The sequence below is a fragment of the Colossoma macropomum genome, unplaced genomic scaffold (assembly GCF_904425465.1).
Source record: "Colossoma macropomum unplaced genomic scaffold, Colossoma_macropomum, whole genome shotgun sequence".
In the NCBI taxonomy this organism is placed as follows: Eukaryota; Metazoa; Chordata; class Actinopteri; order Characiformes; family Serrasalmidae; genus Colossoma; species Colossoma macropomum.
Genome location: NW_023494785.1, coordinates 20,650,483 through 20,678,006, shown reverse-complemented (window position 1 = coordinate 20,678,006; position 27,524 = coordinate 20,650,483). Strand labels below are relative to the sequence as shown.

Here is a 27,524-nt window from a genome sequence, read left to right as displayed (position 1 = left end):
TTTATTGCAGGTTATTTTAATGTAATGATCCCTATGCAGGAGTATTCTCAATGCATTATCAATCCATCTCAAGCTGTTCATGGAAACCAAGGAAATCTGAAGAACAAAAAAAAATAATAATGCAAATAAACCTCAGAAACATTGTGCTTTAAATCCAAGCATAACATGCTGCTTCCAAAGGTCTAGGCTACTATGTTTAATGGGAATCAGCAGAGAAATCACTTACACCATAAATTCCTCTTCAGAGATTTGAGATTCCCTGAGCTAACTCACACGAAAACAGTCTATCTAGCCCAGCCTCTCGTGGCAATCTGAGGTCAGCTCTCAGAGCTTGTTCCTTAGTTTGCTTTTCAGCTCTGCTGATTCCAGATCAGCTTATCTATATAGACAGCAGCAAGAAAGGCACTCAGCCACAAAATAGAGCTCCTAAAAATACACACAGCACCTTCGATACCGCAGAAGCCATTTGATAAGGGCCAAGAATACCGGAGCCAAATCCATTGCAGAGATTACGAGGATGAAGTGATTTGAGAAATGGGAATACTGGAGATGGATGGATATTTACAGAAAATTAGTGTCAGTGAAACAAAGTGATCTAGGAAATTTGTTTTGCTGATGAAATGCTGAAAGCCTGAAAAATCAGTGCATGCATAGAAAGTATCTGTCTGATTGTTGTAAGGCAGTACATAAAAAGCACATGAAGAAAGCCACTGCTGTTATCTATTTTGTTTGTAAAAAACTACATGTAAAACCAGCAGAAATACCACTTCTAACTATGTTCACTGTAGAGTCAACAAAACGTGTAATTTGATCTGTGGTCATTTAGTTATGACTGTATATATTATACTAAATATAAATGAAGTACATTCTAATCTATTGTCAGTTTTTGTACGGCCACATTCGCCATCTGTCCATTCTGATGTAATGAATCAAGCACTGTATTTTCATTATATTACATTTTACATAGTACATTCGTTATCTATCCATTCTGCATCTTCACATTTGATAAGAACATTGCCTCAGTCTTCTTACTGTATATTTATGCTAAAGTCTAAATAAAACCCCGCAATGGACACAAACACACTTCTCTTAGGCTCTACCTGCCATAATCTCTTTGTTCTGCTCAAGGTGACTGTTATCAGAGCGGATCTGGGCGAAGCACAAGGGAAGATTAAGTGCTGCTGCAGTAGCTCACCTCTCGCAGCCCTTCCAGCACCTTGCCATTGACTCCCACCATATGACTCTGTCCACTAAATGCCACTTAAGCTATTACAACTTCTCAGCCAGCTTCAGTGCTGATCTGGAAGGGTGAAGGGAAAGGAAAGGGGAGTGGGATGAGAGCCACTTTGCAAATGCCAGCACAGCAGTGCCATGCCTGCCAGCGCAGAGGCCCTCAGGTCTGCAACACGGGGACAGCGGGTGATCCTGGGGAAAAGGGATATATGAGGTGGAGGGGGCTTGAGTCTCAACATTGCTTCTGCTGGCTTAGTTGAGCAATATTTGCTGTGGCAGCACTTGCTGCTATCTTGCCCAGGAGTGTCAGTGTGTCTGGGAATGTTTCTTCACCTTTGCAACTCACAGTTTCAGAAGTGAATACTGGACTGAAATAGATGGCACGAGTTAACCCTTAGAAATGTTGACTTACTACTTTCATTTTGCTATACTACTGGAATGTAATGATGTAATTACATACTATGAAATGGATAGTTATAGTGATGGACAGTGATTCAAAATGTGATTGGCTGAGCTGTGTTCTTGAGCTATTGTACACTCCTAGATATATACAAACTTATCACCTCATAACAGCTGAATTCTGTATTAATGTGGTAAATCACTAAAAAACAATTGTGCTGTGAATGGACTGTTATACTGTTGGCATGGAACCCAGAGTGTATTGATAGATACATTAAGAATCTGGATTGTATAAACTGAGGGGCTTAACTAACTTACTTTCTTACTAACTTTTCTTAAGAACTAGGTTAACTATAGCAGGCTAACCAAGATAAAGATATCCAACATGCTACACTGCTCATCCATTAATGGAGCATTTTAAAAATGATATACAAAGGAAAGAATTTGTTACTTGAATGTCTTGCATGCTTTTAATTGGTCTGCCTTAAGTAGTTTTAAATCAAGTGTGGGAAAATGAATGAACAGCAGCACTATTAGCTTGATGCTAGCACAACACAGAAAACTGCATTGAGATTGCATTTCATTAAACAGTGCTATACTATGTTATTTTCATTATTGTATGACAAAAAATGTAAACGTTCATCAAATGACTGCATGTACAATAAAGAGTAGCTGAAAGTTGTCCTTCTTCAACAGTCCATGATTCATTGGCTACAATAGTATGCTCTAAGCAAACTACATTTCTTGGTGGAAGACATATTTATTTGAGTTATTATTAAATCAAATTAAAATTATTTATTGAAAATGTGTATATTGTTGCCATTTTACAAAAGCACAAAGCCACATGACTCTGATTCACACCGTGCCTAAAAACCTCCCTTAACCGTGACAAAATCAGAATAACGCCCACATGGCTTATTGCTTTATTCAATTACATAGTGAATTATGCAATGAGTTATGTTTTCTTTTTGTTTGACCTTCTGCAAAACGAGGCCGTATGCACAACAATAACTTTTCATTAAATTGAAATCATAGTAAAATATCTCCTTTTCTACTTATGGACACAAATATGGTATTGATTGAACATTTAGAGTTTGATAGAAATTCTCTGCTCATTGCAGTGAGCTACAAATGAGACAATTAGATAATTAATTCGAATTACATCATGCTTTTGTTATTATCAACAATCACTGCAACTTGTTAAATTATATTATGCCACTTTGGCAGGTTGTTAGAATATATGAACGGTGATAGCAACAAATAAGGCAGTAAGTTAATTACCCATGCTAGCAGCTGACATGAATTCACTTAAGGATGTTGACAGTTGAGGGATCAGTTGTTTTATTGCTGTGGTAGTGGCATGATGCTGTAGTGAGGAAGCTGATGCAATGATGGTCAACCTGTACTTACATGCTCCATAAGCTCCCTTATAATTCCATTCCACTGGCCCTTGTCATCCTGGAAGCCGTATTTGCCGTCAGGCACAAGGCGGATCTCGTAGGCAAAGCCCAGAATGCTGGCCAGCTCCTTCAGCAGGTCAATGCAGAAGCCCTCAAAGCGGTCGTTACCAACAAGCGCCTTGTCAGACTTCTTAAGCATGACATATGGCTCCTCCTGCTCAGACACAAAGCATCAAATGAAAAGCAGTGGTGAGGTCAGCTTTTTCTGCCGCTCCTCGGTACAAGCTCCTAATTGAGAGGAAGCGAATGCAGCTGAATGGTCGAACACAGAGCTACAGCAGAGTCACAGCTCTCTTCACATATCTTAACCCTAACTCAGTCTTTCAGAGCTCAGGAGGAGGGCTATGTACTTTTTACAGCTGTGTAATACTTCTCCTCGCAGCTCATTATTTGGATCGTATAAATCGTTGATTAGGAACAGAACAGTGCCATGAAAATGAACACGCTCATAATGTCATCTACGTACCACTGATCTTAGTAGGAGAGTTGCATGTGGAGAGGAAAAATGGAAAAAATAATCTGCTATATTTACTTGGTACACATATGACAATATGACATTTTACATCAACTCAAATTTGTCTTTCCTACTTATTTACTTTTTGGCATTAACTGCATTGATGTAATATATTAATTAATGGGAAACTGTACTTTTCTGTGCACATTTTTTTTATATGGCCATCTGTTGTTTTCGATGACACACAGTCCAGTGCTATACAGAAACTCTCAGTGATCTGATCGATTCCTGTGCTTAGTTTTTCCTCTCTGTGTGCTGTGACCACAATCTAGCTTTTATAGCATTTTACACTTGAACAGGAAGGAAAAAAATCCAGATGTTCCCGGGCAGAAAGAGGACGGCTGCACTCAGTCACAACCACAGAAGAGGAGCGATGCTTCAGACATGTGTAATGATGCTCAGGCTGAATTTCAAAATCGATTTCACTGCTGTTCTCCGTCCCGTCCAGTTGCCTTGATAATAAATGCCTTGGAGCTCTGCCATTTGCATGCTTCTATCAGCGGAACGACTGCCACTAATTCATCAGCAGCACACATACTGTATGAATATAAAAGAGACATATTGGCCTGAAGCAGATAGTAGGCCACAATTTCAGTTTAAGCTAGAATTTACTCTTTGGTGGCACAAAACAACATGGAAATGGAAGGACAGCAAGAATTTGGATATATATAAACATGTGGCATGTGCAATATGTTTTTTTATATATGTTTTATTTCTTCCAGTATGTTAAATGTAGCAAATACATAGAAACTGTGCACTAAAACTTGCAGAAAACACAGAAAAAATATTTGTTTGTTCCTTGTAGAGAATGTGTTAATTTCACAAAACATGTATTTTGACCAGGGGTGTGTGTGTGTGTGTATATATAGTATATATATATATATATATATATATATATATTATAACTTGAAAGTTTAAAGCTGAAGATGACTTCACTGATGGCCTGTCACTAAAAAGCATAGTGCAATCGATTGCTATACAAAAGGGTCACATTTACCTGCGTAACTTTTCATTCCTGACATTACATTTTCTTTTTATTAATACAGAGTCAGGATTTAATGAGAAAAAAAAGTTTATTTAATTTACCTCTAATACTGGCCTCAAATAAAACATATACTAATCCTTATCTTTGTCTTTCTAAGGCACTTAGGCTGTTGTTTGGCAAAAGGCCAGATGCTAATCCAGGACTTCTAATGATTAAAACTGACACACTGTTTAATAAATCATAGCCAATGAATTCTTGATTATAAAGCAATTTACATTGAAACTGAAACAAGTCGGCTCCAAGGAAAACTTTGTATAAGTTGTCCAATTATCTTGATCAAAAAGTTTGTGTGTTGCAGAAAAAAAGTCATTACCATCTGTTCCTAGTCTCCTAATATGTGAAATTCCCCAAGGTTTGGACTCATATCAAAGCTAAAAGCAGCTTCTCTCTCTCTCTCTCTCTCTCTCTCTCTCTCTCTCTCTCTCTCTCTCTCTCTCTCTCTGCATGGGTGTACATAAGTGAAGGGGGGGTAAGGGAGAAGAGAGTACAGAAAAACAGTTATAGGCAATGGGAGTGAAGACAATGCATGCGGGAAAGTACATTAAATATCTTAATCTCTTTTCAGGGTGCCAGGTCTCACAATAAAAACGCCAGGCATCTTATTTGTGCACTGATGGGGTTGTTTCATACAGTGTCATTATGAGCCGCCACAGGATCAGAGTCATGCCTTGTCTCCGATTGGCTAAGTTACAGACTCTATGTGGACTTTTTTGTCCATTCTCATCAGAGCTTGGACACAGCTGACCAGAACTTAGTTGGAATTTCAGCAAATCAGTTGGACACTGTGTGTTCTAAGCTTGGCTGAGAGTGCCTCTTGAAACTTGCACTCATATGAATTCTGCCTTATATGTGAGAAATGATATATGCATAATTATAAACTAAAATAACCAAATATAATAATGTAAAGAAATGTCCTTTGGACAGTCAGCTTTTTCAGTAGGAACAGCCCACACTTAGAGTGAGAATCTAAAAGAATGTTCTGTAGCTATTTTAAGATGTGGCCATGGTCTGTAATTATTTCAGCATTGGCGTGCTCTATTTTATTTCCTAGTATTGCTGTATGGATCATTCATATGTTCATGCATTATATAATCTTTAAAGTCATGTCATGAGTCTTGGTTCATGCTTTTGTTTTTTTCTGTTCCTGAATACGAACCAAGTTGGTCAAGTTGGCACAGTCACAGGAATGTTTTATTAATGTGCATCATGGCCACTGTAACCACAGGGGGGCGAGTGGGCATTTAACCCACCATTTTTCAAAGTACTGGGGTAATGACCAGCCACTTTTTGACTGAGTTCAGATTACTTTTGTCAAAATCTCCACTCTTCCTAAACTGCATGGACCACTGACCTATTGGTACAAACACAAGAGCAGAACCAACTAAAACCTCAATTTTCCCAAAGAGTAAAGCCTTTGTGATTTCATGTTTAGTGACAGGACTGCTGCAACTTACTATCCAGTAAAAATGTTTTAATGGTGATACATAAACTAATGCAGTTGGTCACTGTTACACAGCATGTGAAATGTGTTAAATATCAATCTTTTTTACTAATACTTTGTTAAACTAAGATGTTCGATATCTGAGCTGAATCCATAAAAGTGCGCAGGGTCAGAATATGAGGCCTTTTCAAACTCAGAACACAGGATATTATCTGGATACTTTTGCAGATGATTTTTGGGCTTCACTTATTTTACACACATGGCCCTTAAATGGTATTTTACCAGGACGCAACTTTTTCTCTCATAAAAACTGAAACCTCAATCGTAAAAACACAAAGGTTCTGCTTTTGTGGTCATGCTGTGTAGCTTTTGCACAGAAGTAGCTGTGCTCACAGGCAAAATGGATTTTTAATGCTTCTCTATAGAATCATGTTCCATTTTCACTCCAAAAACTAAAAAAACAGAATTTAATCTGTATTCTGTAATTCGTACATTGAGACATCTTTGTATTTCCAGGTAATATAATGGGTCTCATGTTCACTCAGCCCTTCCACTAATTTCCCAGGTATTGTACTGCGTCTCATGCAGGTAAACTGTCATGTCATCTTTACTGGGACTCCAGCTAGCACTCACGCTGAACCCCTTCCAGCTTAAATACCCAAAAGTTCCCAGTTAAAGGGACGTGTTTGAAGGGGCCTTAAACACTGACACTGTTAAACATGTTTGTTGATTTATTGAGACATGACATATGATACAGTTGTAAGGAAAAAGAATCTTTCTATTTATTTATTTATTTAAGATATGAAACTTCAAAAAATCAAAAAAAGTTTGTGAATCTTGAAAAATGTAAAACAAAGTTTTGACAACTAAAATGAAGAAACGTTCAAAATTCCGCACTATTTCTGGGTCACTATTCAAATCGAAGCAAATTTGTGAAATTTGTGACCTTTGTACAAAAAGGTCAGCTTTTTCTTATTCTTTCCATTGAAACAAGTGTTCAGACAACTCTCAGGTGAATTTGATCTACAGATCAGAAGCTTTTGCACAAACCTGAAGAGACCAGTGCACACGCAAAAGAAGAACATAATCTGAAGAAATTCATGTAAACATTCAAAGATTGTACTTTTCACTTAAATTGCTATGTGGAGAACACCATTTGAAATGAAAAACGTTGAATTTAATTAGAAAGGAAAACAAAATAGAAGCATTTTCAGAATACTTTTTTTCGCAGAATTTCAGACCCCACTGTAACTCTAACTGAATAAATTAAACAGTCAAAAATCTTTGACTTTTCTGGAACTTACCCCAAGAAACACTAACAGATCATTTTTTATAACTACAACACTTTTTAATAGCTTCACAGTAACTGAATAATAATTCCTAGCAGTTGCTGACCAATAAGCCATAAGATTACTAACTGAATAATAAGTAGCCTAGAAAACAGAAAATTCAAATACTTGATATTGTTTTAATTAATGTTGTTACGACCGTGCCATCCTTTAAAAACAGAGGAGATGCACTGATTGGTGGTTAGTCATCTTGTGGTCTGCCTAAACACAATGAAGGAGACCTTGCTTTAGCCAAAAGAGTGCAGTGTGAAACTCTCAAAGTCTGTCTATAAGCTTGACAAAATCTCACATTTATGTAGAGTTCACTCAACTTATTCACAGCAGAAGGTTCTTCATTCTATTAGCTCTCAGAATTTACCACACTCATGTTTTAAGCTTTGCTGTCACTTGCACAATACAAAGGCAAATGACATGTAGGCCAAATTCCACAACACATGTCCTTTTGACTGATAGATTTATTTATTTTGTTCATTTCTCATATGTAAGTGATCATGGAACTCCCATGGTTGGCACTAGAAAAGCACTGATTACAGCCTTCTTCCCCAGTCCTGGCCTAATGACAGTGTTTATAGTTGTTGCTAACTCATGTGCCTGTCCAAAATAAGCCCACAAAGGCAGTTCGATGTCAGCACCCCAATGACAACTCCACAAAGCCCCCTAACCTTCCAGCGACAAGCATAAATATAGAGCCTAAAGCATCACTGTGCTGCGGCACCGAGGGAAATGCCTGTTTATTTCAAATCATGTCACTAATGGCCTTTTCTGCACTCTTCTTTGTGTAAATCTGCTGCTCAGCACCCTGGCAGAACCACCATCACCACCACTGGTGTAACACTAGGACAATACTACAGTCTGTTAAAAAAGAAGGCATTTGAGTGGTTCGGTCAATGAAAATATAAATTTCAAATACCTGTACTGCAAATCATGTTACACTTCTTTACTTTTTTTTCCTGAAAATTCAAATAGCCAAGAGGAATGTTGTCTTATTCAAGGTTGTTACCCTGGAATACTGAAACAATGCAAATAACTTAACTCTTAAAAGTCAAGAACTGTTCATTTTGCTTTGCTATACTATTCAAATATAATTGAAAAATTGTATTTTAAGTCATGCTATGAATTACATTCATATTTCATTTACATTATGTATCTACATTATGTACTGACTAATACACAAATGCAGAATTGAATGGAAGTTTAGAATCTGCACTTCTGAAATAATTTCTTTTTCCATTAAGCTACAAGTGAGAAATAATTCATATCTAATTACATAAAACTTTTGTTATTGCAGGCAATAACTGTGACTTCTAAGGGAAGTCTTGGCCCTAAAGATTGGTTAAGGATGGAAATGTTGAAATAGAGTTAGGTAATAGGTATTAAATCTTTTAGAGTAGAGCTCTGGATTATATGTACTGAATCTTTTTAATGGAACACTATTTTGGTGATATAAAGCAGTGGTCATCAGCCCTGCTCCTGGAGATTTACCCTTCTGCAGAGTTTAGCCTGAGCTCTACAATGTTCCAACGTATCAGTGATCCATTGAATCAGTATCAGTGATCCATTAAACTTGAGGCTTATTATTCAGTTATTACACCTAAGGCTTATTGCCTAGAAATTTCAGTGACTTTCACTTATGTACATTACATGGTTATCAAAGTTAGGAACTTAAGGTTTAGACCTGCAAACAGTCCTTTAAGCCCAGATCAGACATCAACAATCTAATGTTTGCAGTTGTTTAGATCTGACAGTCCAAACGAATGAAGGACAATATTCTAGATTCTTCCAGCAATCGAACCAAATATTCTGTCTGTTGTGTTTGCTGGTGGTGAGTGTACTCTGGATTTTGGAGTTTAATGGGTTAACTGGCCCATCCATACTCCACCAACAAATGCATTCTTATGTAGCAACTGTTAAGAGGTTATAAAAGCTTCACAGAATGTTGGCAATAATGTTTTTAAACCTAATAAACTTAGGTTTTGCCAAAATACCTAAGCTGAGTGTTAGGCTTGCTGTGTAATCTCACTCTGCCTTACAGCTAAAGACATCATCCGTGACTGAATCATCCTCTAACTGTATAGAGACTTAGAGAATTTTCCTTGAGACCTAAAGATTTTCACCTGTTTCTCTGTCTCTGTCACTAAGCAGCTTGACTTTACTGATGAAGCTTGAGGCATGATGTAATGTTAATATATTTGTCAAGCATGACAGAGAAAATGTTTTCAGCAAAAGCTATGCTACCGGTGCTAGTGGTGTAAAGTACGTTACCATAGCTTGTATCGTTAAAATGTTCAAGTAGTTTAAGCCAGTGGTCATTCTGCTTAGCATATCAACCAGATTAAAAATGTTGTATGCAAAAGTTTTGGCAGCCCTGCTCAAATGACATTTTGTTCATTCTCTAGAGACAACACACTTCTGCACATTTTAATGCACAATTACTGTTTATTTGTTGAAGAAACATATTGGAGAACAAACACAATTTCATTATTTTATTGCAATATGTGAAACATGAATTGTGCACTAAAATTTGCTGACAAATGCCTTATTAAAGTTTTCTCTTGCCAAGGATGTGTTAAGTTGTTTTCCCTTAGATCAGTGTGTCAAACTCAAACACTAACCAGGCCAAATTAGAATATCTCAAATCTGTGAGCCAGCTGCACAATTGGCCATTGTTTGTTCAAAATATGCCAAAACTAAATTAGGCACTGAATGCTTGAACAATTCAAAAATAATTTTAAATAAAAACAAATTGTTTTATATAAAACAGTAGACTACATTGGCTGCAGATAGATCGTTGTTGGGGAGGGGGTGGGAGCACACATTACATTGCAGTGCATGCTGGGAACACTGCTCATTGTGAAATGGGCTAATATTAACAGAAAATTTAAATAATTTTGCGGGCTGAATAGGATTGAGCCTTGGGCCTGACTTGGCCCCGGCATTGTGTTTGACACACTGGCCTTAGATAATCAACAAAACATGTAATTTGCATCACAACTATTCAAAATACATATCATTTGCAATTAATAACACATTGTACATGTAGAAACTGTGACAAAAAAAATTGTGTGCTAAAATTTCTCATTGGGATTTCTGCCAAAAAAAAAACTGTAAAGCAAGTCCAATGTTGCAGTCAGTTGGATCATGTGCGTTAGATCTGGATTGAAAGTGATCTCTTCAAGCAGGTAGGCTGAACTACAGGAGGAGGGTTGACGACCACTGTGAGAGAGAGAGAGAGCGAGAGCGAGAGAGGGGAGGGAGAGAGCGAGACAGAGAGAAAAGGAAAGAGCGGGAGGGATGACCTTCATGTTAAGTGCTTGTGTGCCCTTACCAGTATGGTGGTGATGACGAGCGAGCGGTTGGAGAGGGAGTCGGTGATGTTCATGCCGTTTCGCTTGGGGACCTCAGTGATGTTCAGCCCTCCTGAAGCACTCCACTTCCCCACCTGCGGAAGATGAAAATTGTGTAGCCAGTGCGCACTGCGCTTGCCTGCGTGATCCTTTCCCTCCCCACAGCCCACCTCACTGCATTAGCAGACCCTGCGGAGCTCATCCACTGGCATTAGCTGATTGCCTATGTCACCTATATGCCAAAAGGTTCTAGGGGTAGAGAGGTGGGGAGGGTGGCACCATGAGGAGTCAGGCTCTTGCACACCCTCTGAATGCATTAAGATCAGAGGAAGGGCAATTCAACCAAAGGAAATTGCTTTTCAATTCAATTTCGGAAGAGAAAATGTTGAACAAAAGCAGAAGCGGAAATTACCATAGCATGCATTACAAATTGATAACACTGTTTGCTTATCGTTATTAAAGACTTGGAAAAGATTGTGCTGCAATTTTCCATCATACTGTTTTGATGAATGCAAAGAGGAAGGACCTTTAGTAACTGTGCTTCACTCGCCTGAGATAAATGACATTGAGGACGGCTGTCCAATATTAATTTAACGTAGATGCTTTCTCCAGCTGAATATTTCACTATACTGCATGTATCAAATCCTTATACAGAGCAGTATAAAAAGTACATTTATTTAGCCTACATTCCATCTATGTTTGGTCTCTGTCTTAAAGCGTGAACCATTCATCTATATAAGCACACTGAAACGTTTTGAGTTGTAAAATGGTGTTTGGTCAAGAAATGCTTTATGAAACTTTTTTCAGAAAATATATAAAAGGTCAAAGGCAGCTAAGCCAAAAACATTCTCTCTCTTTCACTAGAATGTAATGTTTTTCATTAGTTTAATTATACCACTTTAGCTGAAATATGAAAGAATATCATATTTCTCATTTTGAGTATGATTTCCTTAGAACTGGTGCTTGGTGTGAGGTAACGCACTCCTAATGCTGAAGCGCACCAGGTTGAACATGATATTCATTCATTCATTCATTCATTCATTCATTTCATTCATTCATTCATTCATTCATTCATCCACCATTTAAACACAAGTCTTAAATCACGTAATCCATTAATGTGGGCATCACTGGAGTGGTTGCTAGGATGTATATATATTGACTGTTCTCTGCAATAAAACCTATATGATAATGTGTATTCTCACTGCTTTTTACACCATTTATCTCTCATTTGAGATTATTAATCCATTTTAATAGATTTGCAATCTGGTTATCAGAATTATAGAAATGATGGGAGATTATACAGTCTTTGCTGTTAATGTACTTGCTGCTTCTATAAAGCAATGTTGAGTATGACTCTATTAAAGGCCTGTCACGATCATGAAACTTTAAATATTTGCACTTTGCACAATTAATTTGTCTTTCTTTTTAATTGTATTAAAATCACAAAGTGGACAAATTGGTTTATTAGCTATTATTTTTTATCAATATTTAATAGCTCCTAACTGACAACAGACGTAGTTCGAGCTCAAACAAACACTGCTGCCCTCTTTAAAAAAAAAAAAAACGTTGGAAAGTAATTGCGGCCAGCTCAAGTAATTGTGAGCAGTTGATCATGTAATAATATTGACAGGTCTAACCTATTATTATTATTATTATTATTATTATTATTAATAGTAGTAGCAGTAGTATTGATTATACAGTAGTTATTATATATAATATATTACTACTACTACTTGTAGTAATTATAATAATAATAATAATAATAATAATTAAATAATGATTTGTTTTGCTTCGCTTTGCTTTTGACCCTAAAGGAAGATATATATAAAAAGCAGTACATGTTGTTATCGCTATAAAAGTGGACAAAATAAGCTTCCTTAGAATGTATTTATTACTATTAATAATTCAGTAACGCTATGTACATCATGTGAACATGAAAATACAGTGAACGCAGCTTCCAGTTTTCATCACTGACATCCGCTGAGAGCAACAGCGGCTGCATGTTTCATCTCTTCCATGATGGAGCCCTCTTATTCTCTGGCTTTTGTTCCTACAGCTTGTACAGTGGGGGTTTTCCAGTTTGCTATTGCTGTTTTGTTAGTTTGTGGGTTGTTGATTTATCCGTGGTTCTCCTGCAAGTACTGTCCAGTGTAGTCAGGTAAAGGTGTCTGCTAGTGCTAACGTTACTGATGTTACTGGTATTGCCGGCATTAGCTGTGTGCTTTGCTTATAAATAATACTTCAGATTGAAATTACAAATGGTTTACAGGGTCAAACTGGGTAAATAAATAATGGCGTAAATCATTTTTCATGGTAATGCGCTGCTTAGCACACTCTTCCAGAAACACACACATGCATGTTTGTCTTCGTAGCAGGGAGAAGCAATGTTAGTTTTAAAACTCTCTCTGATGTAATTCCAATAATTTCACTTTCACTCCACAGAAATACAGTAATATGGCTTTTTTCAGAATCAGTGAATCTATTATAGAGCAAACTAGTATCTGTCTGAAGTAGTACTCCAAAATGAAAATGCTTCATGGAAATGCATTTAATTAATACACGTACACACACACACACACACACACACACACACACACACACACACACACACACAGATGCTTTAATAGAATGTGGCTGACAGGAGCAGTTACTCTGCCTAAGAAGTTATGTTGTGAGTAATCTAACTAATATCAGTGCAAAGATCTGAACAAATAAAGTGCGTTTTCCACAAACTCTCCCCTCCAGCCACAGAAAGAAGCCCTGCATATTGTACAGACACTCCCCAACAAATCATTAGTGCAAATAGCCCTGTGGCTGTCAGCATCCATCTCTGTCTGCACGCGTGCTGCTGCAGCGCTGCCTTCCGTCTGCCTGGCTGCAGCACAGCGCACACGCCGTCCCTGCCACTGCTCCTGTATTCATCAAGCCCACCGTTGAGCTGTATATCCATTCAAAGTTACACAAGTACATCTCAACTGACACCATAAATGCCTGATAATACCGTCCGCCTGACTCGGCGCCCAACACGTTTTGATTTGACACGCACATTAGTTACAGCTTGTGTAGATTCTGATGAATTCCAGAGGGGAACGCTTGTGAATTCCAACATTTCATCCTTACAAAGTAGTAGCAATTAAGCTCAATTCATTAAACGTGATTATCCACTGAAGTTATACTTATTTACAAATGGCAGGAGAGTGCCTCTGCTCTCCACCACTAATGCCAACATAAAGCAAATTTTCCACCCAGGAAAATACTCCTAATTCCAGTATGAGATAAAACGTGGGCTAATATTCAATTAAAAGGGATTACTTCCCAAGTCTCTTTCTCCAGCAGCTCAAACAGTTAAGGCCTGGAAACACTAAGCTGATTTTGTTCTGACGTGACGATTTGGCTTTGGTTTTGAAGGAAAAGCTTGTGGATGTCTCATACCTGAAAGACGTACAAAGACAGGGGCTTATATTAAGTTCCAGGACTTTTTCAACCAATTATATGACACAGATTAGCAATTTAATCCATTTGTTGCTGCTACTTTGAAAGTGTTTTTCCTCATATTCAAACTGTAATCATTTATAGTATCACTGTTTGTTTCTTGTATATAAACAATTCTAAAAGCAAAGGCTAAAAAAATCTTTCACAGTCAGTTTCAAACATATCCACCACCCAGTCCATACAGCTTGTACATACGAACCATGCTGGAAAAAACAGCCCGGTTTGAATTCACTGTTTATGTGATGTTACTAGAACCAACTCATTTACATATTTCCACCTAGTCAACCTACAGCAGTTTAGCTCCACTCATTCATATTGAAGTTATAAGAAGTATTTCAGCTCTGAGTGCTCTTTGAATGAGACACACCACATGGCAACCAATCAGAACAGAGCTCATATATCAGTCTTAAAGGCACAGTAACTAAAACAGCCTGTCTCATTTCACGGGATAAACAGAGTTTGGAAAATGGTCATGTAAAAATGAATTATGACCATTTTTGGTTCTTATAGCACACAATTAGTATAAAAGGTCCTCATAGGCAAAGACAAATGTTAGATATAGGCTCTTTAAGACTAGAAATGTTTTAGCAATGTTCTTTTACTTTGTAAACATGCGGCAAAACCTTTCCTCTTTTAGCTCATGATGGATTTTGATAGACTATACCTTCTTCTTTTGGTGTACTCTGGCAATAGTAGCATTTTAAAGGTATTACCTTTGAGAAACAATGGACATCTGCAGTAAATCCTACATAAACAAAACTGTGCCCAGCATAACCTCAACATCTAACACTTCTGTCTTTGTTCACTGACATCTACTGATGTATTGCCAGGATAATAATGTTTCGTTTCTGTTATTCTTAAGATAAATATCCCAGGCATATTTACACACCTCATTACCACCAAAAGCATTTCAGACTTAATCTCTGCTTGTTGTGAGCAAAGACTGTAATTAACAACGCTGGATACCATAATCCAATTTACTTTATGATCCTCTAACTTATGCTGATGTTTAAACAGCCTATTTGCTTCATGGCTAACGGGTACATTATTCTGTCAGGGCATGGAGTACTCTTCTATTCATTCTAGAATGGTGGCCAAATTAGACAAGGTAGTAAGGAAAGTTTAGTGTACCATAATACGGTAATGCAGACAGGCATTTAACAAAGCAAACAACACTACATAATGCAGCTTCTGTCATATTTATCTCTGACATTGAAGAGCACTACCAAGCAGAAAAACAACAGCAGATGTCAATACACGTGAGTCTGTACTGATGATTGTGACAATGAATAGAGAAGATCTAAGTAGGAATAAGCCAGATTCACAACACTCAGCTGCATTAGCAAACATTATCAACATGGGCTCCAGCAGAAGATGAAAGAACATGTAACATTCCATTCATTTTACTCGGATAGCTTTGTAAATAATATAACTGCAAGAGCAACATTGGATGGGTATTACCTACTATGTTGTTGTATTGACAAGGAATTGTCACCTGCCACACTTTAAAATAAACACTGTGAAACTTGTTCATTTTTTTTTTTCGTTAGCTAGTGTGAACATTTTATGACTGATTATCACACTCTAATGAGACAGCTTTGCTTAAGGGGTACAACATGTTTCGCAGTTACATGTCACAGTGCAATACAACATTACACTCAAAAACTAAACTGCCATGCATGTTGCTAGGTGTTGCTGGGTGTTTCAGAGTGTTGTGAAAGAACAATTCAAAATACATAAAACTAAATAAATAGGAGGCTTCCTTTTTGGCAATGTTTCTGTCTGGTTAACATTACAATGCCTTTGTAACATTTCCTTTGAGTTAATCCTAAAGGGGCTGTGAACTTATTTCCTCAATCTGTTAGCTATAGGCTCCAGGATGAATGTAATATTATCTGTCAAATAAAGAAAAATGTTGGTCATTTAGACTGTGAGATTCCTGCACTTCTTAGTTTCCTCTCTTGGTTTTGCATTGGGTGGGAGAATGCTGGAAGAAGTGGAGATTTTTCCTTGTACTAATTAGAACTTGAGGATGATGGAATATTTTCCATAATCTATCTTTTCCTTTATCACTATCAAAAACAAACCAGCCTTTTTAGTTGTGACTACTAGTAAGTGAGCCAGCATCCTGCTTAAAACACATTGGTAAAATCACTGTAATGTACGGCGTCTAGAGCTAATCTTTCTCTCTCTCTGTCATGACTTTAGCTCTGTCAAAGTAGTTATAGGAAAGTCTGGTCAATTGGCAGTAAACTTAGCAATGCCCACAGGCAGTCATTTCCAGTCACACATGTCTACACCTTTACAACAAGTCCATCTTTTTATTCAAAGGGGGGACGTCCTGTAATGCCACCATGTTCAGCGTTAAGAGCTATCTCCTTCATATTTCAACCAGTGAAACCTCCTCCCGCTATAATATCTCAGTCTCCATAATCTGATAAAGATTCAAAATTCAACTACCTGACCTCTGCCAGAAAACAAAAGCAAAACAAACAAACACTGTGGGAAATATTAGCTTAGTAATAATGCAAAATAAAATCATATCAAGCAATATTTGGAAAATATTGTGACACTGAAATGTATCATCATCCATCACTAGTTGGTTCATGATTGCAATTTCTTGAAACATTTGGAACAAGTGTCTATGGGTGGTTGTTGACTATTACAGTGGCATGCAAAAGTCTGGGCATCCCTGGTCAAACTTTCTGTTACTCTGAACAGTTACGTGAGTAGAAGATGAACTGATCTCCAAAAGGCATGAAACATTCTTTTCAACATTTTAAGCAAGATTAGTGTATTATATTTGTTTTGTACAATTTTAGAGCAAAAAATAGAAAGCATTATGCAAATGTTTGGGGACCCAAGAGATTGGAGCTCTCAGACAACTTTAGCCAAGGTCTCAGAACTTAATTAGCTTGTCAGGGCTATGGCTTGTTCACGATCATCATTAGGAAAGGCCAGATGATGTAAATTTCAAAGCTTTATAAATACTCTGACTCCTCAAACCTTGTCCCAACAATTAGCAGCCATGTGCTCCTGCAAACAGCTGCCCAGCACTCTGAAAATTAAAATTACTGATGTAAGAATAAGAAGATACCAAATCATTTTCAGGTTTCCTCAGTTCAGAATGTAATTAAGAAATGGCAGTTAACAGGGACAGTGCAGGTCAAGCTGAGGTCTGGAAGACCAACAAAAATTTGAACAGAACTGCTTACAGCATTGCTAGAAATGCAAATCAAAACCCCCATTTAACTGCTAAGGACCTTCAGGAAGACTTAGCAGACTCTGGTGTGGTGACACCTGCACAAATATGACCTTCATGGAAGAGTCATAATAGGAAAATCTTTTCTGCGTCCTCACCACAAAATTCAGCATCAGAAATTTGCAAAACAGAACTTTTTTGCCACAATGAGCAGAGGTATGTTTGGTGAAAAAAGGTGCAGAATTTCGATAGAAGAACACCTCTCAAACTGTTAAGCACGGGCATGGATCGATCATGCTTCAGGCTTGTTTTGCAGTCAGTGGCATGGGGAACACTTCACGGGTAGAGAAAAGAATGGATTCAATTAAATACCAACATTCTGGAAGCAAACATCACACCATCTGTAAAAAAAGCTGAAGGTGAAAAGAGGATTGCTCTCCTCTACAAGAGGATAATGATCCTAAACACACCTCAAAATCCAGAATAGACTACCTCAAGAGGCACAAGCTGAAGGTTTTGCCACGGCCCTTACAGCCCCCCAACCTAAAAGTATTTTAGAGTATAAAATCTGTGGATAGACCTCAAAAGAGCAGTGCATGCAAGTTGGCCCAAGAATCTCACAGAACTAGAAGCCTTTTGCAAGGCAGAAAATTGCCCAAACAAGAAGTGGAAGATTTTAGCTGGCTCCAAAAAAATATTTACAACCTGTAATATTTGCCAAAGGGGTGTTACTAAGCTCTATCCATGCAGGGTGCCTATACTTTTGCTTCAGGCCATTTTTCTTTTTTCTTGTTTTGAAACTATGAACAATGGAAATGAAAAAGTAATCTTGTTTAAAATATTAAAGAAATGTGTCATCTTTAACTCGCTTAGCAATTCACAGTGGCAGACATTTTGATCAGGGGTGCCCAAACTTTTGCATACCACTGTATATTCAGTGTAAATGGACTACTCACCTTTTCCAGGCCATCTTCCTTCAGGTTGACTATGTCAAGGTCAAAGTCTGTCCGCAAACCTGTGGTCCTGTTGAAGGACAGTCGTCCAGTTAGGCCATCCCAGTGTGACTGCAGAGAGAGAGAGAGAGAGGAGAGAGAGAGAGAGTTTCAAAACACACAGATACACACACACATACAGGCTCACACACAGGTGTAGTGCACACACAACCAGAGCTTATATTTCCTTTTTAATTACATTTTACATCCCAATGCCTCAGTCACATATTCCCCAAAGACCTAAGTCTTAATTAAGAGCGATCTTACTCACTCCACTCTCAAGAGATCTAAAAAAAAAAAGAAAAATCCCACTGCACCCTTTAACCCCCTCCTCCAACAAAGAGACACACCACACACACACTCATCCATACACTGCGATGTGTAGATAGGGGCCCAAAGGGAACACTACTGCCCTTATTTTGGGACGTCTATTCCGACTCAGATACAACTCTTTCTCCGTGCTGACTCTGTGGCCCTCTTTTTCTCTTCTTCTGTGCACAGAGCTGTGTTCTACAACTCTAATCTGCCTATTATGAGTCACAATCACAGACTCTCTTGTGAGCTGAAATAGGAGCTGATTATGCCATTCGTACTTGTGAGCTGAATGCACAGCAACGAGTTCATGTGGAAAGTGGGACACACAGGCACTGATGTACGTGCTGCGTGAGTTTGGATTTAAGGCAAGAAAAAAAAGGTCTTGTTGAAATCAGCCAAGTTCAGCTGCTCTATTCTGGTATGTTTTTTGTCCACTGAAAAAAGTCACTAGTTATTAGATTTTAAGGAAAGAAAAAAACATTCTGATAGATGATAAAATCGGTCAATGTTAGAGGTGGGCAATATCGCTATTGTGATAAATTACGCCACAATGCGCTTTCCTAAGCATATCATGGATACCGTCAGTGCTTAAAGAACACTCACCAACTGAAAACATTTACTTGAGAGTGTAATTAGCTCAGTTTACTTGAATTTAGTTCAGTGCAGTATGTGAACTCATATTTTGTTGACAGTATTTTTATATGTGGCACTCTTGGCTCTTTTTTGTCTGTTAAAATTTATCAAACATCTGAAAAATTAGATTTCATAATTAGGAGTGTAATTTTGAGGAGTGTAATTAGGAGGAGAATTTTGTGAATTTGATCTGATATGATACAGTGATGTCTCAATTCCATACAAAAAATATAGGAGTGGCTGAAAATATGCCTTATAATAATGTTAAATATGTTTGCATGTTAATGGTTCAATTTTCAATTTATTAGAACATTAAACATGATTAAAAGGACAGTATTATAAATATCATCTGTACTTTACAGTGTCTGGATCTAGCCATAAGCTTACACGTTAGCCCCAAGCTAACACAGTAGCCACTATGTTAAGTTTCACTGTTATACCCATAATAATGAAATTCTGAAGACCCTGAAAATGTCTTGAATTGTGATGTTACAGTCAAAAATGAAACAGATTCCAGTAGTTTTATTTAAACAATACTTTACTGACTGATATGATTACAAGAAACACTTGATTGGTCAAATATGTTTGTCAGTTCAACTGTGGGCACTGATGCACCCATCATTCTTAATCAGTTTTAATTACTTTTTATTTTTCATCAGTTCTCTTCATTGAAAGTTTTATTTTTTGTGTGTTATCATCTGTTATCGTCTGTTGAAAGGTTAGCTTTTAATATGTGAACAATTCAACAACATCAGAGAAAGAGACACCAGCATTAAGGATGCTGAAGGGGCTGCAGCCCCCCTCCCCCCTCCTAGATTTTAGGAATGTTTACTGTTTAACTGCAACTGCTAAAACAAAAGCAGTACAACAAAAGGAAAGAACTTTCTAATATCTTGGGCATAGTTAATACCCATGTGTGCTTTTTTGTAGGATAGAGTTTGTATTTTATTTCATTCTTATTATTTTTAACATGTTCTGCAGTAACTGTGTGTTGTTTAACACTGCATTTTAGAGAGAAGTGAATGGCTTCTCTCACCAACTGTTGGCTGCTTTGGGGGTATGTTGCTAAAACGCAAGCAGGAGTTGTATTTGCTAACTCTTTGCCTTGTATTATGTAGCCTAAATAGCTTTTATAACTTGAAATTTTTCAGCCAAGGTATTTATCTCCCACTCCCATCTATTTTTTCCAAGTATTGTAATAATTTCGCACCAGATTTGCACAAATAGCTTGACTATGAGTGTGATGTGAACGGTATCCACACCTTATATCAATAATCTGAGCTGGCTACGCTCAGCTAATTTGTGTAAATTATATCCAGCATAAGAAAGACCAGAGACAGCGTGGGCATCAGTGGTTGCTGTGTTGGTCATATGTCCATATCTGTGTTGTCATCTCTCGCCATAATCTAGCATGTTATAATACAGTATCATGTATATAGTTTCATGTATATTATCCAAATAATTCAAAATGGAAAAAAAAATAATAAACAAACAAACAAAAAACACAGTATTTAGCATAACATTGTCAGATCACCTACATGGTCTTACTGGTTACAGAGCAAGTCTGAAATATCAAGAAAACAGTACCTTTCTGTGTATAAGACAAGCCTATTTTAAACACTACGGAAAGCAGATACGGAGTCACGCTGAGCAATTTCCTCTAAATTTCATCTATGTATCTTATCTCAGGCAGATATCTGAATGAAGATCCCAGTGGAACAGGGAGCGTGCTGCAGCAGCAGCGTGGCCCCTGGCTGTACTCATTACCTCCTTAATGAAACTCATGAAGCGCCCGCCGAACCTCCAGGGCTTGTGGCGGTGGCACTGCAGCGAGTTGACTGTCATCTGCGGCGCGTGCTGGTAGGAGACGGACACGATGTGGACCGCGTCATACGTCAGAGCAGCATCTGTCTGGAATAAAGGGGGACATTATTTCAGCTGACAGCAGCAGCAGCCGTGCTGGAGCATGGGCCCCAGCAACAGCCACCCTGTCTGATGGGCAGCCAACCGGCCCTGCTTTTCTGCACCATTAGCAGAGGTGCATCAAAAAGCATGCAAGACAGGAGTAGAGGAAAAAAAAAGGCAGAGAACATGGTTCTGGGATGCGCTCATATCTCAGCACAGCTGGGCCCTGCAGCTCCACACACATCAGGCGGTGTTTTTTTTACTCCCTGCGAAACAACATGGTTCAAGAAGTTGCTAAATTATTTACGCGGCTCCCTCCCGTGCACTGAGCTCTTTGTAAATATGGCTATGGAGCCATCCAGTTGAGCAAAAAGACATTAAAGGCAAGCTACCTTCATGTTTGTAGTAAGCAGACTTAGAGTAGTTCCGGAGCAATTAAAGCACTTGTTCTGTTCACAAAAAGGGCAGCACCTTCTTAAAAAGTGTTCTGTTTAGGAGACAATTAGACCTGTGTGGGAGCATTTGAAATACTGTAAGAAATAAACAAACAAAGAAGCCATACAACTCATAATAAAATATTTATCCTGAACTCAGCTTCAATTTAAAAGCCTTAATCCTACAATATTTGCATTACTTTAAAATTAAGCCTTTAGAAGTTACAGTACAAGAGCATGGTGTAATTCAATAATAACCCATTAATGTCTGAAATTTTCAAGAGAACATTTCTTTTGGTCCATGTGTCTTTTGCCTGATTAAAATAACTGAAAATCTAATTTGACTGCGAGTAAAAGTGGAAAATTACAAGCAGTTAAAGAAAAAAAAATCTAATGGCTACTCTTAAATGTTCTGAGGAAAGTTGTTATGAAAAAAAATAGTACAACATACAGCCTCACATCTGTTTATAAAGAATGTAATTATAATTAATTGTATAGTTCACAATGTAACTAAATATGTAATCACATAATTACATTTAAATAATACAGCAAAAAGAAAGTAATAACTTGACTTCAAAGTGTTAACTAGACAGAGCTTCTCTATTGGTATCAGGCACAGGATGTAATTACTGGATTTGAACTGCAGTGATCTGAGGGGTTTCATTGCCAAGTAATAAGCTCTGCTTAATAAATCTAGAAGACGAGATCGGAAATCTACAGCTCCTGCAACCCGACAGCATTAGAGTACTGTTACATCTTCCATTACTGTGTTAATCATTCTTAATAAAGGAAACTAATCTTTCTCTCACAGATCACATTCCTTCTCAAAACAAACAAGAAACTGAATGTAGTCTAAATCTAAGAATCAAACTGAATCCAAAAGGAAATGTTCATTAATGGATTCTTCTTCCTGTGTTTTCTTTCGGCATAGTTTTTGAGGTAGAACTGTAAGGAGATGGAGGAGTGTAGAGAGAAAATGAAGCATACCGTCATGATTCCCTCCAGCAGACCAGAGTCTGGTTTTGGAGGGATCTGCTTCTCTGTGGACCATTTCTCCACGATGGAGGCCACCTGAGGATTGTCCACATTCAAGATGCGGAAGCCGGTCAAATTAACGCCACAGAAACGATATGGCTCTAGATTGATAGCCATGAGGTCCTGAAAAGAGAGAGAGAATTCCTTCTTAGGACAATTTGATTGCAGCATAATTTAAAGAAAAATGACATAAATTATAACATCACAACTATTAAAAAAAAAAAAACATTTCTCAGACTTTAGATATTCACATATAATCTACACTAGATGGTACTTTTTAGGAAAGACAGTGGTTCTACATAGAACCGTTTACATTCTTAAAGGGTTCTTTGCAAGGTGAAATTGTTCTTCAGATTAATGGAGAATGTGTTGTATATGGTTATATAGAACCTTTTTGAAAATTGTTACAGCACCAAAAAGGGTTCTACTACTGTTACAATGTTATACAACACATTCTCCATCAATCTGAAGAACCATTTCACCATGCAAAGAACCATTTAAGCAAAAAATGGTTCTAAATAGATCTCCTAGTTCCTTAACAGGGCCTTAACTGAGATAGTAATACACTAAATAATTTATAGGGTATGTTTAAGAGGTGGCTGTCTCAGACACTAACCCCTAAATTTCAACTTGTGAAATTAATGCTTGCATTCTTTTGTATTTTTTTCAAAATTGTCTTTGAATGTCTTTTTGTTTTGTTTTTTTAATGTAAAGTCAGATTTGTTTTTATCTAAAAAAAAATAAATAAATAAAAAAGTGCTGTCCCACATCTTCATGTCACTAGGGAAATGCAAAGAGTTTATGTCCACAGGCAGAGCTTTATTTCTGCCACACCCCTGCATTTTAGAGGAGGAAATGAGACTGCAGTCCTGTACCTCATGGCAGTTAGATCCCACTATTTTGAAGTAAATATATCCCAAAGTCTGAAATCAGAGTGTAACCTTAAGAATTGTCACTACCAAAACACACATTTTCTGCAAGTTCTTAGCATTTGTTTAGTGAGTTCTGCTCAAAATGAACTAACATTGTTACTATTGAAACAGTCACGACTGAAACATTTGGTAAAGTTTCGCTAATGTTGTAATTTTCAACCATTATTTTAACAAATAAACACTATTAAGGTACAGGGTCACTCAAAGCCAAAATCCAAACCAGTTAAAAGTCCAAAATTTGTTTTCAACTCTTTTAACCGATTAGGTAGAATGAACTATATACATACCATAAAATACATCATCCAACATTATTAGACATTCATAAATTCAACAAGAGCTCTTGGAATAAAAGATTTAGACCCCCTTACAGTTTTAAGAGAAAGAAGAAAGAGCGAGCGAGACAAAAAGAGACAGGAGAGAGAGAGAGAAACAAGACAGAAAGAGCAAGCAAGGGAAACAAAGAAAAGAAAGACGAATAGAAAGAAAAAGAAGAAAGAGGGAAGGTGAGAGAAGAGAGAGAGAGAGAAAGAGAGATAATTTAACCAGACTTGAATTGCGTCAAGCTGGAGGGAGAGAGGCTGCTTGTCTCTTTGTCTCATACTAAAAAGAAGAGATATAGGCAAGGGGAAAAATATATATATATACAGAGAGAAAATAAAGGACAGGGAGGATAATGCTGTATTTCCGGGCTGACTGGGTACAGAGGATGAGGGATTGTGGGATGCACACACACACCAGAGTGTGATTTCAGACACAGCAAGCCAGCAGTCAGCCCCTCAATGGCCGATTGAAACGGTTATTCCTCCAATAATCCTGTGTTCATTGCTTCCGTTCTGCGCACCCAACCATAAGCGGCCACCTGATACTGAATACCGGCCCGTCACTGAAATGGATCACAGTGTCTATGGATTTCAATGCCTTTGTCATGGCGTGAATAAAGGATCGGAATTTCACATAGCAAAGCAATGATGTGAGACTAAACCTCTGAAAACGAAAGCGCTAGTGTGGAAAAGCAGAGTTATGATGAGGTGTTGATGATTCTGAATCCAGAGGTCATAAGGTCAAATGTAAGACACACAGCAACCTCACATAACCTTGCACATCGTTGAAAGACTTATAGGAGAATGAAAAAAATACTTTAATGTACATTGATGTAACAAGAATTTATTCCACATAATTTTGAACCATTCAGTCATGAAATATTCACATAATATAAATGGCAGTTGCCGTGATGTAAAAATAGAGAAATAAATTATGAGGTTTTGATAGCAATGATATGATTTTGAAATACTGCTTGTATGAAAAACATTGCCAAATAAAGTTAGAATTCGTCTAGGGCTAATCTTAATGCAAAAGAATAGGATCTGGCCATTTATGCTGTTTCAAGAACATTGACTCCGCTGCTTGTAGAAAGTCCCAAACAGACAGACACATGTGGGGCTTGAATAAGCCGAGGGGGGCACAGACATTCAGTAGGACATAAGAGACAATTTCATTAACACCCTGTGGGTTTTGAACTGAAGGAACAAGAGCGTGTAAGACCCATGCTGGAAAAATGCTTGCCCCCCAGCAACAGAAAATTAAACTGCTCTTTATTATCCGCTACCTTGAAGACTTCTTCTTAAAAAAATGTCATGATGAATTTCAGGATGAGAGATAAACGGTATTCTCTGTCATAGCTGTTTTCTTTCCTAAGCCTTAAATGCTTACCTCAGGTCACTAGTAACTCCAGAATTCACTTTTCTTTTACTTTTTTACAGATAAATAATGAACAAAACATCAAAACATAAAATATTTTGATATTTTGTTATTGTTAATAAAATGTTAGAATAGTTTTACACTATAATGGCAGGTTGTAGATTTGTTAGATATAAGTGATAATGGCCTGAGATACAGCACTGGGCAAAAGTCTTAGGCAGTCAAGAAAATTGTGTAGCACTTTTTATCTCAGCAATAAGTGGGTTTTTGGGATTAAAACACTATATGACATTAGAATAAATACAAACAGACATAATATAGTAAAATGTAACACAAATGCTTTGTTTTTTGTTTTTTTTTAAAAGGTATTCATATGTTAGTAAGAAGAATGCAGTTAGAAGAACATAGGTTTGATACCTGACTTCTTGCTGCACATCAGCAGTGAATTTAATTACATGAAGGACTGATTAGCTGAAGTAGGTACTGGATGGTAACTGTAACACTAGACCTTCTTGAGGAGTGCTTTGGAAATGGTTAGATGCCCAGATAAATGGCTTTACATATCATATTCTCAGATGCCTAGAATTTATTTATTTATTTATTTATTTGCTTTATTTGCTATACTTTACACAGTATAGGTCAGTCTAAGTGCAGTATAGGTCAGCTGTTTTACTTTTCAAGCCTCTTTATCTTTTGAATTGTTACAAATACAATTGTATGCAAAAATTCCAAAAGGTCAAATTCTATGTAGTGTGAAACCCTTAAATCCCAGGCTTATTACATACTAATGCTTATTAATCAGTAACTACAGGGCCTTCAGTGGAAACTGGCTAAGCTATTCTTAGGTTATAGAAGTGTGTATCAAAATTTTGGGACTGACGATGGGCTCCTGGCCATTTAAGGGGTAAGCACATAATCTATGGAGAACACACTTCTGCATATTTTACTGCACAATTATTGTTTATTTGCTGAATTTAACATCTTGGGGAAAAAAATCTATATAAAATGGCCTGTGCAAAAGTTCTAGCATATTTTCTATTTTGTGTTTTATTATTTCCAATATGTTAAACTTTCCAAAATGTTCCACAATGTTAATAATTAGAAGCTGTACACTAAAATTAGCAAAAAATGCTAATATAGATGCAAATATGCATGAATTAAAGCTGATATTCTGCACTTTAACCTCAATTCAAAATCCATTGTGCCAATGAGCCAAAACAACAAAAAAGTGCCACTGTCCAAATACTTATGGACTGTACCATATATATCACGTTACAGTGCATTAAATAAATAATCTTATTCATATCTATGCAGATGCACAAACCCCGTTTCTTTTAGAGAACGAAGCCACAACACTCATCTCACCTCTAGCTGAAAGATCTCTTGAGGGCAGGGGTGAAAAAGTTGGATCATTTCAAAGAAGAAAGAGAAGCTATTACCCCCGAACACGCAAGTGTTGACTTTTCACGCTCTGCTAAGTCTGAAGCTCCGTCCTCTCAGATGATAAAACAGAAACATTAAAAGCAAATTTCACTGGAGTGCAACTGTGTTGCAATAGGAATAATATACTCTTTCATCACCTTATACAGTATCTATTTAGGAAATAAACTCCAGAATGTGACTGAAATCATAAGTGAATGTCGAGGCAGATAGATTCTTCTACCTGTGTGTGAATACTCTGCTCCTGCGCTAAGCATTTGTTTGTTTTTGTTCTTGTATTCAATCTCTAACATCCTAGAGTTATAGGCTTACACTCAAATACATATAAAATGCATACATATTATTTATGTACTTCATTCATGTGTTCATTTACTTATCACAAAAAACAAACAAATAAACAAACAAAACCTTGTCTTGTGCTCAAACACAATGCACTTGACAAAGTATTACAAAGCAGTTCTCCCATGTTGTGGTGTATGAGTGATTTACTGCAGTAAACACAGACTCATACACAGCGGAACAATGCTATTGTCACGCCGCTGAGCTTGAGGGATGAAGTCGGTGTCCAAACCCGAACCCGCATTGTGAGGAGAGTGTTAGGTGATCCTTCTTCATGTCAGTGAATTTACTGTGCCAGGGCTCTGACAGACCTTGATTCTAT

The 27,524-nt window shown here is 37.4% G+C and overlaps 1 protein-coding gene across 1 annotated transcript in view; it reads right to left on the bottom strand.

The window, feature by feature from the left end:
- Nucleotides 1-27,524, bottom strand: part of LOC118819060 (glutamate receptor ionotropic, kainate 3) — a 121,468-nt gene that overhangs the window by 28,184 nt on the left and 65,760 nt on the right. The window contains exons 6-10 of the mRNA XM_036586680.1: nt 22,746-22,916; nt 21,187-21,330; nt 18,436-18,543; nt 10,767-10,880; nt 3,043-3,246 (exon numbers count right to left, since the gene is read on the bottom strand). Coding sequence (XP_036442573.1) covers nt 3,043-3,246; nt 10,767-10,880; nt 18,436-18,543; nt 21,187-21,330; nt 22,746-22,916 — 741 coding nt within the window. The remainder of the gene's footprint in view (nt 1-3,042; nt 3,247-10,766; nt 10,881-18,435; nt 18,544-21,186; nt 21,331-22,745; nt 22,917-27,524) is intronic.